Source organism: Petaurus breviceps, unplaced genomic scaffold, assembly GCF_028583685.1.
Source record: "Petaurus breviceps papuanus isolate PSGF00001 unplaced genomic scaffold, PetGlider_PUasm1.0 90825, whole genome shotgun sequence".
NCBI classification, from domain to species: Eukaryota; Metazoa; Chordata; class Mammalia; order Diprotodontia; family Petauridae; genus Petaurus; species Petaurus breviceps.
Genome location: NW_027187353.1, coordinates 110638 through 122637, shown reverse-complemented (window position 1 = coordinate 122637; position 12000 = coordinate 110638). Strand labels below are relative to the sequence as shown.

The 12000-nt window shown below is 43.3% G+C and overlaps 1 protein-coding gene across 2 annotated transcripts in view; it reads left to right on the top strand.

Annotated features, from left to right (window-relative positions):
* Window positions 1–12000, top strand: part of MCU (mitochondrial calcium uniporter) — a 181378-nt gene that overhangs the window by 141765 nt on the left and 27613 nt on the right. For both annotated transcript variants that reach the window (XM_069071073.1, XM_069071074.1), the window contains exons 2-3: window positions 917–986; window positions 8737–8907. In XM_069071073.1, coding sequence (XP_068927174.1) covers window positions 917–986; window positions 8737–8907 — 241 coding nt within the window. The remainder of the gene's footprint in view (window positions 1–916; window positions 987–8736; window positions 8908–12000) is intronic.

Genomic DNA, 12000 nt, shown 5'->3' with positions numbered 1-12000 from the left:
AAGAAAACGAAGAAGCTGGAGATTGTGGCAAAAAAGAACTCATCGGGGTTGGGGACAAAACAGAGGATGACAGCGACATGGGATAGTGGACAGAGTGCTGGCCTCACACAGGTGTCTGGAGATAGAGGAGGTAGAATCCTGTCTGTGGCAGAGGTCTGACCTCCAGCCCGTGACCTGAGCACTCAGCCTTGAGCTCCTCACCTCTGAGTGGGGACACACACACACAAACGCATACACACACGCAGTTGTGGTCAGGTGGTCTGCAGTGAACAGCTTTACCAACCACTTTGCAAGCCCAGCTTGCTCCCCAGGACCCCCTGCGGTGAGAGCCTGAACCTCAGAGTTCTGTACATTACTAATCAGCCCTGAGTGCTTCCTCCTCATGAGCGTGCTTCTCTCTCTGTGTGCAGAACGTCCTCTGCAGGCACAGAAGGTGGTGGGTGGGAGGGAACCCAAGGACTGAATGTGGCTGGCAAAAGCCGAAAGAGAGAGTACAGAGATGCTGAACTCCCCCTGGAGGCTACACCCAGTAACAGGATAGAAAGGGCACAGGTAATGATGATAGCAGCTAACATTTATTAAGAACAAATATTATCTCATTGGATCCTCACAATAGCCCTGGGAGCTGGGGGTTATTATTATCCCCATTTTCCAGGTGAGGAGAGTGAGGGCAAACAGGGGTTAAGTGACTTGCCCGGGGTCACACAGCTAGTACACATCTGAGGCCAGATTTGAACTCAGGTCTTCCTGGTGCTAGGTCTGGCACTCTGTCCGCTGCTTCACTTAGGGCGGTCCAAAAGCTGAACAGCGGGAAGGAGGAGGAATTGCTCTGGCTCAGGCTGGAGAGCACCAAGTCAGGAAGTCACCTAGGTGCTGGACGCCCTAATGACGAGCCCTTTCTCTTTGGGTTTTCCAGGTGCACCAGAGGCTGTCTTCGTGGCAACACTTGAGAGTTGTGTACTGCAGCACGGTAGTGCCCTCTGATGGTAAGTCTTGGCAAAGCTGTCCCATGTCACTCTGGGCTTCTCTCCCCTCCCATGCAGTCAGCTTTGCTGTCAGCTTGTAGATTTGCAGGGAGCCTCAGCATGCAGGGCAGCGGTGCAGGATGGGGAGAGAAAGCCAGCATGCTGGCTCTGGTGTGTGCGGGACCCACTCCACTCACTGCCAAAAACTGATGGAGGGTTTAAAGAACAGACAGAATAGAAATAAAAAAAGAAAGCGGCACATTAATGAAATCTTCACAGATGAGGCAGGAAACAGCCCCAGTCTGTTCTGTTCCAAGTTCCCTTTTGTTTGGGGGCTTGGGAAGGCTAGGAGACACGGTTACATAGTAGATCACCGGATCCCGACGTTCTTGTCCCATGTCCCTCGGCCCTAACAGAAGTCACAGTGTTGTCATGTCTCTGCTGCTCCTTTGTGACATTTTTGTCCATGTAGTGCTTTGGGGGGTGGAGAGAGAATGAGCAGATGTTTAGGGAATTAATCAGTGCTACTTAGTAATAAGCATGTACCCTTCCTGGTCCTTAGAGACAGGAGGACATATGAGAAGCCCACCTGAAGGCTGCAGGGTTGAGTTGTGTTTCCAAGAGGAGGGATGAATCTGTGCCAAGCCATCCACCTGTGTCTGGGCCAATAGCACATGATTACAGTGCAGCTGGTTGGGTTAAGGAGGGGCACCTCGTATGCTTTCTGAGATGGCATCAGATCCATAGCTTTAATCTTCTAGCACCAGCCCCTGTGCATAGTAAGAATACAAGGAGCTCCTGTCAGTTGGGAGAGAAGGCAGTCAGAAGGAATTTCAGCTGCCAGATCTGAAAGCACAGTCTCCTGTAGAGAACCCATGGTCTTTATTCACATGGCTCTGGTGTATCTGGACAAAGTCTGAAAGGCAGTAGAGGGGGTGTGGAGAACAGTACCTCTAGCTGGTCTCTTTTTCTCCCTCCATGGACATAGCTGCCATTGAGGGAGTGGCTGCGTTGTAGAAGGGCTGACAGCAGGCTTATTTTGCAGTTAATAAAGAATAAGGGGCCTTTTCTGAAAGACCAGGGGGGGGGGGCGGCAAGGGGAGGGAAGGAGGATGATGAATGATCTGTACTGTTTGTCACCTGCGGAGGGTCTGTGGGGGAACACGGACAAGCCGCACACAGCATGAGAAGGTATGGATGGACTGAAGTTTAGAATAACAAAGAAGAGGTAAAATCAGGAGTACCAGCACTTGGGGCACTATTACTGAAGACCCCACATCTTAAACTTATTGTGTCCAAGCAAGTGAGAAAACAAGAGAGTGCTTGGAGTTGGGGAGGCTTCAGACTTCAGATCCTTGGGAACTGTGTGAACCCAACAAGTCCTTGGACCTTTCTTCTGCCTCAGTTTCCTCATCCAAAAAATGGGGGCTATCAGACCTATGTTATAGAGCTCTTGATGTTCAAGTGAGATGATGTTTGCACGGAATTTATAAACCTTTAAGCACTAGATCCTGTCATCCGCTACCTCAACAGATAAAAAGAGCCCCATTTCAACCCAGTAAACAGGGAGATCAGTTAGTAAATGCAGGGGGCTGTATTGTGGGGGATACAAAGATGAGGGATTCCCATGAGACACCCAGAATCAGATTGGGCAGAGGAGAAAAGGCCACAATCATAGCACCTTCTTCCCCGAGCAAAGGAGATAATGCTTGTGGAAGTGCTTCATAGACCTTAAAGTCACCAGAGAAGTGTGAATTAACTGTTATTGGGGTTTTGGGGATTATCACTATTGTTCTTACCACGTGTGACCCATGCAGGCTAGATAAGTTAGCATGTATGATTTTGGAATGAGATTCAGCTTTCAGCTAAGTTCTCCTGAGGACTTAAATTTATGGAAGGCTTATGTGGCATTTACATGATTACATATGGCAGGACTATAGCACAGCTCAACACTTAGGGTTATACATGTTTATCTCAGTGAGTCAAGAAGCAGTTGAATGCTGTGTGCTGGTCACTCTGCAGAGGGCTGGGGATGCAAAAAGGGGCAAAAACAGGCTTCCAGGGAGTTCACTGTTTAATGGGGGAGACAGCACGCAAACAATAATGTGCAAACCAGTATATAAAGGCTAAACTGGAGAAAGTGAACAAGAGGAAGCCGCTGGCATTGAGGGGGCTGGGAAAGGCTTCTAGGGGAAAGTCAGACTTGAAAGGAACCAGGAGGCAGAGATGAGCAGGGAGAGACTTGCTGGTGGGTGGATGGCCAGGGAAAATACCTGCAATAGGGAAGGGAGTTGTCTCGTGTGAAGAACACCAGTGAGGCCAGTCACTGAATTGCAGAGTGTGCAGGCTGTGGTAGGGTATAAGAAAACTGGAAAGGCAGGAGGGGCCCAGCAATGAAGGGCGTTAACCATCAAACAGAATTTTCTATGTAGCCCTGGATGTCATAGGGAGTCACTGGAGTTTATTTGATATGGTCAGATCTGTGCTTTAGGGAGATCACTTTGACAGCTGAATGTGGCATGGACTTAGGCTGGCAGACCATGGCAGCAGTCCAGGTGTGAGGTGATGAGGGTCTACACCAGGGTGGTGGGGGTATAAAAGAGAACGGGGCACATAGAAGGGACAGGAATTGACAAATGGTTGGATGTGAGAGAGGGGAGTCACGATGGCACACAGTGAGGAGGCTGCAAGCTCGAGTGATTGAGAGGGTGGTGGTAGCCTTGACCCTTCAGAAGTGGGCAGGATTTTCAGGGTAAAGATGAGTTAATGAGTTAAACACATGTTGTATTTAAGATTTCTATGGGATATCCATTTCAAGATGTTTGTTAGGCGATAAAAGAGGCAAGAATGGAGGTGAGGAGAGAGTAAGGCTGAGATGATAACTCAGTCTCTAGGAGCCAATGAGAACACCGGGTGATATAGCATAAAGGGAAAGGGGAAGAAGGCCCAAGACAAAGCCCGTGGGACACTGGAGGTTAGCAGGAGTGATCTGGATGAAGAGCCAACAAAGGAAGAACAAGGAGTGGTCAGATAACAGGTAGGAGGAGAAGGAGGAGAGAAGAGAGTGATTGAATGAGGACTGAAAGGCCCTTTGTTTTGGCAATTAGGAAATTAATGACTTTGGAGAGGCCAGTTTCAGTTAAATGATGAGCTCAGAAATCATCCTGCAGAGAGTTAAGAAGAATGAGAGGGAAGGCAGGGGAAGCACCAGCTGTCGATGGCCTTCTCAGGTAGTTTAACCACAAAGTGGAAAAGGGCTGGGAGATGACAGCTAGCTGGGTTAGATGGGTGAAGTGAGTGTTGAGGATAGGGAGATGCTGGTATGTGTGTTGGCAGCAGGGATAAGATGGGATCACTTGTGTACATAGAGGGGAGAAGGACCACCTCTTTGTGTGGCTGTTTGTCCTTACTTCTTGAAGAGCACCTTGCCATCAGGAAGGTGAGGCCACGACTTGCAGATAAATTGGGTTTAAGTGGGGGAGGGCTGTGCAGAGTCACCAGCCTCACCTTCTCCTCCAGAACTGTCTGGATCCAGTGGCCAGATATAGATGGCCCTGTACTTCTTCATGTAGGATAAGGAGTGATGTGAGATGAGGGGGAGTTGGGGAGAGGGAAGAAAGAACTCCTCGCAAACCTCCTCCGTTTTTTTTGTTTTTTTTTTAGTGAAATTTGAGGCAAGGTTACTCAGCTTCAAGACTGAGGGGAAGGGAACTATGGGAGGTTTAAGGAGAGATGAAAAGGTCTGGAAGATCCGCTATGGTGAGCAGGCTAGTGAGTTAGGGAGTATAAAGGGGCTCTCTGGCAGCAGGGAGGGCCCAGATGAGATGATGTAAATATGTAGCAGACCCAGTCCGCACAATGTCATGAATCCCAACGGCTTTCAGCAGCATGTGTGTGGCAGCAAAGGAAGCAGCCGCTGGTGAGAGTCATTCAGAGCTGAGGCTTAGGATGGCAGGATCAGTGATGGGATAGAGAGGGGGACGGGATCTGGGAAAGAACTGAAGGGACAGGAGACTGGAAGTCTCGGTGACGGTGGGGAGCAGGGTTTGCAGTCTTGAGGCAGAGGAGGAGAAAGGACGATTGATTGTGATCCCATTTGGAATTTCAGAGGGGATGAACATGGAAGTGGTGCCTTTGTGGGTGAGGGCGCCATCAGAGGTAGGACTTTCTCTGTGGGTAGCTGAGGTGAGGTGGACAATGAGGACATGGGAACTGAGTGATCCAGGAGCTGGAATTAGGGTATTTGAGGGAATATTCATGTGTAGTTGAAGTCTTCCTGTTATAAGGGTGGGAGCTGGGGTAGAGGGAAGGACTGAACCCAGGTTCTGAATTAATTGAGAATGAAGGAGAATGTCCTCGGGGTCAATGGATACAAAAATTTGAATGGTGTGAACCTCAAAGGAGAATTTGCTGACTGGAGGTGGTGGAGAGTCTGGAAGTGAAGGGAGTACAAGAAGCATTTTAATTCCTGCAAAATGACTGTCAGAGGAGAGTGAGTTATGAGTGAAAAGTGCTAGAAAGGAAAGCCAGTGTCATCAGGACGAAGCCAGGTCCCAGTGAGTACCAGGAGATATAAGGAGAAAGGAAAATAATTACAAAGAAAGCAAGTTTGTCAGTTATTGAGCAGGAGGCCCAGTGAGGACAGTGGGGGGAGGGGATGAGTAGAGCTGGACTGGGACATTTGCAGAGTAGAGTTAAGGGGGATAAGAGTGAGGGGGAGTGGGCAGTTGGGGATGGAGAATGCAGTGTGTACTTGAGCAACCAGGGGTTGAGAATCACCAAAATGGGGAGAGTTTGAGGGAGGGGAAGTATGCTAACCCTTCATGAATGAGTCCACATAGACTATCAGTGACTAGAGAGAGAGTGGTCCACTGAGGGAGGTAGGTGATTGGACCATCAGTGATGAGGTCCCTTGTCAGATCAGGGAAGAGGCCAGAGGCACGTGGGGCCTGGATCTGGACTGATCCTTTCAGACCTTTTGTTTTTTTTTAAGTTTTATACCAGTTAGTTCCCATTGTTCTTTAAATTAACCCCCCCACACTTTTTTTAACCAAAGAAAGATAATTAAGCATGAGACCAAAACAGTATCTGACAACATACTGAGTGTTTCACCCTTATAATCACCTACATTTTTACCCAAAAGGAGGTAAATGTTTCATCATCTCTTCATGGTGAAACTTTTCAAATTCAAAGGAGGAGGGACTGCAATATTTGATTAGCCATATAATCATTTAGTCAACTGTTTATATCCCATATTATTTACCCACACATTTAAGATATAAAGAAGTCTGTTGTATGTAGTCTGCTTAGGAAAAGTTATCATTTCTTCATAGAAATGTAAAATAATTAAAATAATATTTTAATGCCATTTTTGGTTCTGAAATAAACAGATAAGCCAAAAAAAAAAAAAGGAATATTGTCAGGTTTAGGGAATGGAAGGGGAAAAAATATTAACCATATAATAGTTTGAAATAACTTAAAAGTTAGAGGGCCTGACTTTATGTACTGGCTCTGCTTCTGCCTGCCTTTGTGACCTTGGACAAGTCATATAACCTCTTTGGGTCTCAGTTTTTGTATTTGTAAAATTAGAGGGAATAAAATTTCTTTCAACTTTAAATCCATGGCCTTAAAAAGGCAGAACAAGAAGTGCCATACTATCAGAGGGCCTACAAACCATACTGGATGGATTTGAACTAAGACCAGGTAATGAAGGAGCATTGAAGGCTTTCCAGTAGGGAAGCAGACCTGCTTTGCAAAGATGAATCTAGCAACATTGTTGGGGTAGTATGGGGAGGAACTAGAAATGTTAAGATAATTTAAGGAGCATCTAGTAGGGTATTCCAGATTATGTATGCCAAGATCCTGAACTAGGATGTTGCCACTGGAAAGAGAAAAGGGAGGATATATGTCTGAGAAATTAGATCGATAGAAACGATAGGTTTTGAGCATGGCGAATAAGAGAATGAATGATGGGGCTACTAAGAGAAATAAGAAAGTAGGAGAAAGAACTTACATAGAGAAAGATGATGAGCTTAGTTTTGAACTATGAGAATGCTGAAAAGTAGAGTTGTTTGTTGACATTCATTCCTAAACCTGGGATTATTTTGTGTCCTTGAGTGTCTAAGAGTTTCTGTGTCCCTCTATGAAGAACATTCCTGTGGGTGACACAGATTTTGTTTTGAAAAAATTGTATGCCTGTGGTCCAAGGAACAGCCTAGATAATTTAGGATAGGCTCCTCACTAAGTTGGCTACCAACTTAGCCAAGATCAATTTTTTCAGCAGTAGCAACTCATGAAAATATATGTGATACAATCCACATTTGTGGAGAAAGTATTTTCATTGATGAAATCTCAGATCCTTGAAGTGTTAAAACCAAATGGTAAGGGAAAAGGAACCCAACCAAACAACTTAGTTGATGTAATTTTCACTTAAAATCAGTATCTTTTTTGTGTACACTGGCATCTGGCTCTTGTCATCTTACATGTTTTTATATCCATATTTTGACTTAGCTTCAACTAGAAGCTATTTCAATAATTCATAAACCCAAGGAATTTTTGTGTGACTGGTTGCAAATTAGGAAAGAGATTATATTAGAATCAAATTTGGGGAGAATAAGGAAGCCTGAGAATTTGGCTCAGTGATAATGCATCCTATAAAAGAGGGAAATGAAGATGGTCATATGTAGAAGACAGCAAGTAAACTAGTTTGGCCAGACCATAGATTTTGAGAGGGAGAGTAATGTGAAATTAGTCTGGAAAAGGAGGTTGGGGAGGGCTTGAAATACCAAACAGGAATGTCTGAATTTAATCCTAAATCCAATGGATCTTCATCAAGGGAATGATATGGTGAGAACTTTGCTTCAAGAATATCACATTGGCAGCTCCAATATAGATTGGAGAGGGGACAGACTTAAGGCAAGGAGGCCAGTTAGGATGCTCTGAAATCATCCAGGTGAGAGACTATGATAGTCTGAAGTAGGGTGGTGTTTATGTGAGGAAAGAGAAGACAGATGTGAGAAGTGTTGTAGATGTAGAATTGACAAGACTTGGCAAGTGGCTGGATATAGGGAGTGAGGTATCAAATATAATGCTGAGAGTCTGAACTTGGGTGACTGCAGGATGGTGGTACCCTCTACAAAAAGAGTCGAGTAAAGAAGGATGACTTTTAGGGGAAAGATAGTAAGTTCCATTTTGCATGTGTTTGAGTTTGAGATGCATAAAGGATATCCAGTTCAAAATGTTCAAGAACTTGGTGATAATGGGATAGGAGTTCATAAAGGAGTGTGGGAATCTTGCCTATAATGACATTCAGTAAATAATTGTTGAGTGACTAAATTCTCAGCCAGCAATCTGCCTTGGAAGGGTGGCATCCCTAGGGATTCTCAGCAGCAAAAGTATAATCATACATGCCTCCCTTACATTGAAAGTAAATACTGGAGTCAGATCCAGCAGCCTCTAATACTCTGCTTAATGAAATCCAGGGGTCTAAATGAGAACAAGAATTACCCACCTGTAGATACAAGGGATTTCCACAGGGATACCACCCCCTTGTCCTTTTCACATGTTTCCTCCAAAACACTTGTGTCTGTTTGATCTTGCATTGCCTTGTTATGAGAATAATCTGCAGTTTAAGATAAAAAGACATTCATTGAAATAAAACATGTGCTTATGTGATAATAGGTATTTTGTCATATGGGTAGCGTTAGCTGTATGGTGATTTTCAGTGGCCTGACATCACTCTTTGCTGTTTGCTTTTGTTTTTTCCCATCAGACGTGACGGTGGTTTACCAAAATGGGTTACCCGTGATATCCGTGAGACTGCCATCCCGGCGTGAGCGCTGTCAGTTCACACTCAAACCTATTTCAGATTCGGTCGGTGTATTTCTACGACAGCTGCAAGAGGAAGATAGAGGAATTGACCGGGTAGCAATCTATTCACCAGGTATAGTCCCCTTCGCTAATGGTGAGCTCTCACTCATAAGGCTTAAGGAAGCCAATGTATGGAGAGTGAGCTTGGGTGCCTTCTGAACTCACAGGGACTTCTTGGAATGTGACTGCGCACTTTTATCACTGTGGTTCACACATGCTTATAGCTGGCAAATAAAAGACCGGCTGTCACATTCTCATTGCTTGACACCTTTTAATGTAAGATTTGGGTGCAGAGTAAATTATTCCAGTAATAATTATGGACCCTTCCACTTTGGAAGGGTGGAATCTTAGGGTTTTATTTTTTAGATCTGGAGTCTTTGCAATAAAGATTTGACACTGAGGGGAAAAAAAAGCATGCTAGCTCGAAAAACATGTATATTAAAGACTCTCCTCAAGATGTTGGAGCAAGTAACCACAAAACCATCCTGGTTCTTTTACTCCAGTAAGGATGGTAAAAAAAAAAAAAAGGAATGGACCAAGATATCAGCAAGAAATTCAAGGAGAAGCAAAGTCAGTCTGTCGAGCTGCCCACATCTGTGCAAAGTGATAACCTGTAGGTACTAGGAAGGGAGTCCTGGCAGAAGAGCACAGACCAAGAGTTAACAAAGGCCTCTATATTATAACCTACAGTTTAGTTATTCTGGCCCCAAAGCAGGGCTAGATAGGGCAGTAATCAAGGCATTCCCTGGATCAGCCTGTTCCATGCACTGGCTGGAAAAGTCCTGAGGTCCTTGAAAATATACAGTGCTCATTAGCAGATAATACAGATCTGGGCCAAGGGAGGTCCTATGTTCCTTCCAGAAGTTCATAGAACCTGGACCCAACAAAAAGTACCAGTTCAATAAATAATGCTAGAAAAATGAGTAAGCATATGAAAAAACACTGACACTAACAAAGGTCATAGAGCAAGGAACAGGACACAAACCCAGAACAAGAGAGTAATTTCACACCATCTATAAGCAGAGTGTCAAAGAAAATGACAGATTGGCCACACGCTATACTGGAATTTCTGGAATAAATGAAAAAGGAGTTTTAAAATGATGGCATAAATTAAATGAGAGCTTTATAAAGCATAAAGAATCAGAAGGAACACAAAAAAACTTAGTGCAGATTGTACAAAACCTTACTCAGATAACAAACTCCTTGAAAATCAGATTGGACCAGACAGATCAATGACTACATGAGACTAAAGAAATACTAGAACAAAATGGAAAAATTGAAATAATATCAGAGAATGCATAATATCTACCTATAAAAAACAACTGACCTGGGAAACAGGTCAGTAAAAAATGATCTAAGAATATTCAGACTAGCTGAAAACCTTGATTATATTTTAAGAAAAAAATAAATGAAAACTTCCCAGACCTATTAAAACCAGAGGAGAGAAAGTAGAAAACTCACTAACCACCTTCAGAAAGAAACACAAAATAATTACTCCCAGAAAAGTCATAGCCCAAACCTAGTTTCCAAACCAAATTAAAAATAATGCAAGCAGCCTAAAAGAAAGAGTTCAGATACCAAGGAGCCATTGTCAACATTATATAAAACTTGGAATATACCACTACAAAGGATAAGAAAACAGTATTCCAGAAGGCAAAAAAAAAAAAAAGATTTTGAATACTTATAACCAAGAATAACTTACTTAGCAAAGCTGAGTATAATCTTGTGTGGGGAAAAAATCCAACCAAACTTTAATGAAATAGTGGACTTACAAATATTCCTGATGAAGAGACCAAAACCAAGCAGATAAATACAAATATAGGAGTCAAGAAACATAGAAAGGTAAATACATTTGAGCAAGTAGAAGGGATTTATGTTGAAATGTTTATAGTCTAACAGGGGAGAAGAAAAAACATCATAATGGAAAATGGAATCCTAATGTATTCAAGGGTTGTAGGGTAAGTAAATATGATAGAGGGTCTGAGAGCAGTTTTGTTATATTTTGATGATCTTAAGAGGAAAAAAAGAAATACATCAGAGAAGAGAAGGAGGAAGGAGTGGAGGGAACAAGCTAAAAATGAACCTCATTTTCATCTGAACTGAACAAAGGAGGATGGAATACACATACACAGAGATTTTGGCATACAGCTACATTAACTTCCACAGGGAAACATATAAGAAAAGGGAAGGGAAGGTTGGGATTAAGAAGGAATGCAGATTCAGAGAGATATTAGTAGTAAACAAAAACCTTATCTTCAGAGGGAATCTCTGATCAGAAAGATCATGAAGGAGGGAATAAAAAGAAAGAAGGGAAGGGTAAGAAACTGTCCCTTCCTTTCAGGGAAGGACAAGAAAAGAGGAGCACTAAAAGGGAGACAGACTTGTTCTGAGCACAGGCCTGTCCCACCGCCCTCTTCTTCTTTGTAAAGAGGGGGCCAAAGAGAAAGAAAAGGAAAAGTATAATCTCTAGGACAGAAGAAAGCCCACAACAAACAGTCATAACTGTGAACACGGACAGGGTCACATAACCCAGGATGGTTATACAAAACACACTTGTGATAAAAAGATTGACACCATTAAAATAAGGACTAGAGTAAAATCTGTTATCTTTTTAGTTCAGGAGTTTTTAACTGGGGGTCCACATGGATGGAGAAAAACTTACCTTTATGTTCATTAACCTTTAACTGAAACCTTGCATTTCCTTCAGTTATTGAGAAATATTATGCAAGGGCATCCACTCACTTTGCCAGACTTCTAAAAGGAATCCATGACTGGGATCTGTAATAAAAAAAAAGATTAAAAACCCACGCTTTAGGTAAACTCAAAAAAGCAAAGGTAGCAATCATGATCTCAAACAAAGCAACAATAAAAATAGATGAACAAGGAAATTTCCTTATTTTTATAGACACTATAGTGTGAATTCATATTAATACTTAAAATAGATGTACTGAATGGCATAGTATCTAAATACTTAAAGGAAAAGGTAAGTGATTACACAGAAAGAAAGAGTAAAATTATAATAGTCGGGGCAGCTAGGAAGCACAGTGAATAGAGCACTGACCCTAGAGTCAGGAGGACCTGAGTTCAAATGTGGCCTCAGACACTTAACACTTACTAGCCATGTGACCTTGGGCAAGTCACTTAACCCCAATTGCCCTGCCATCCC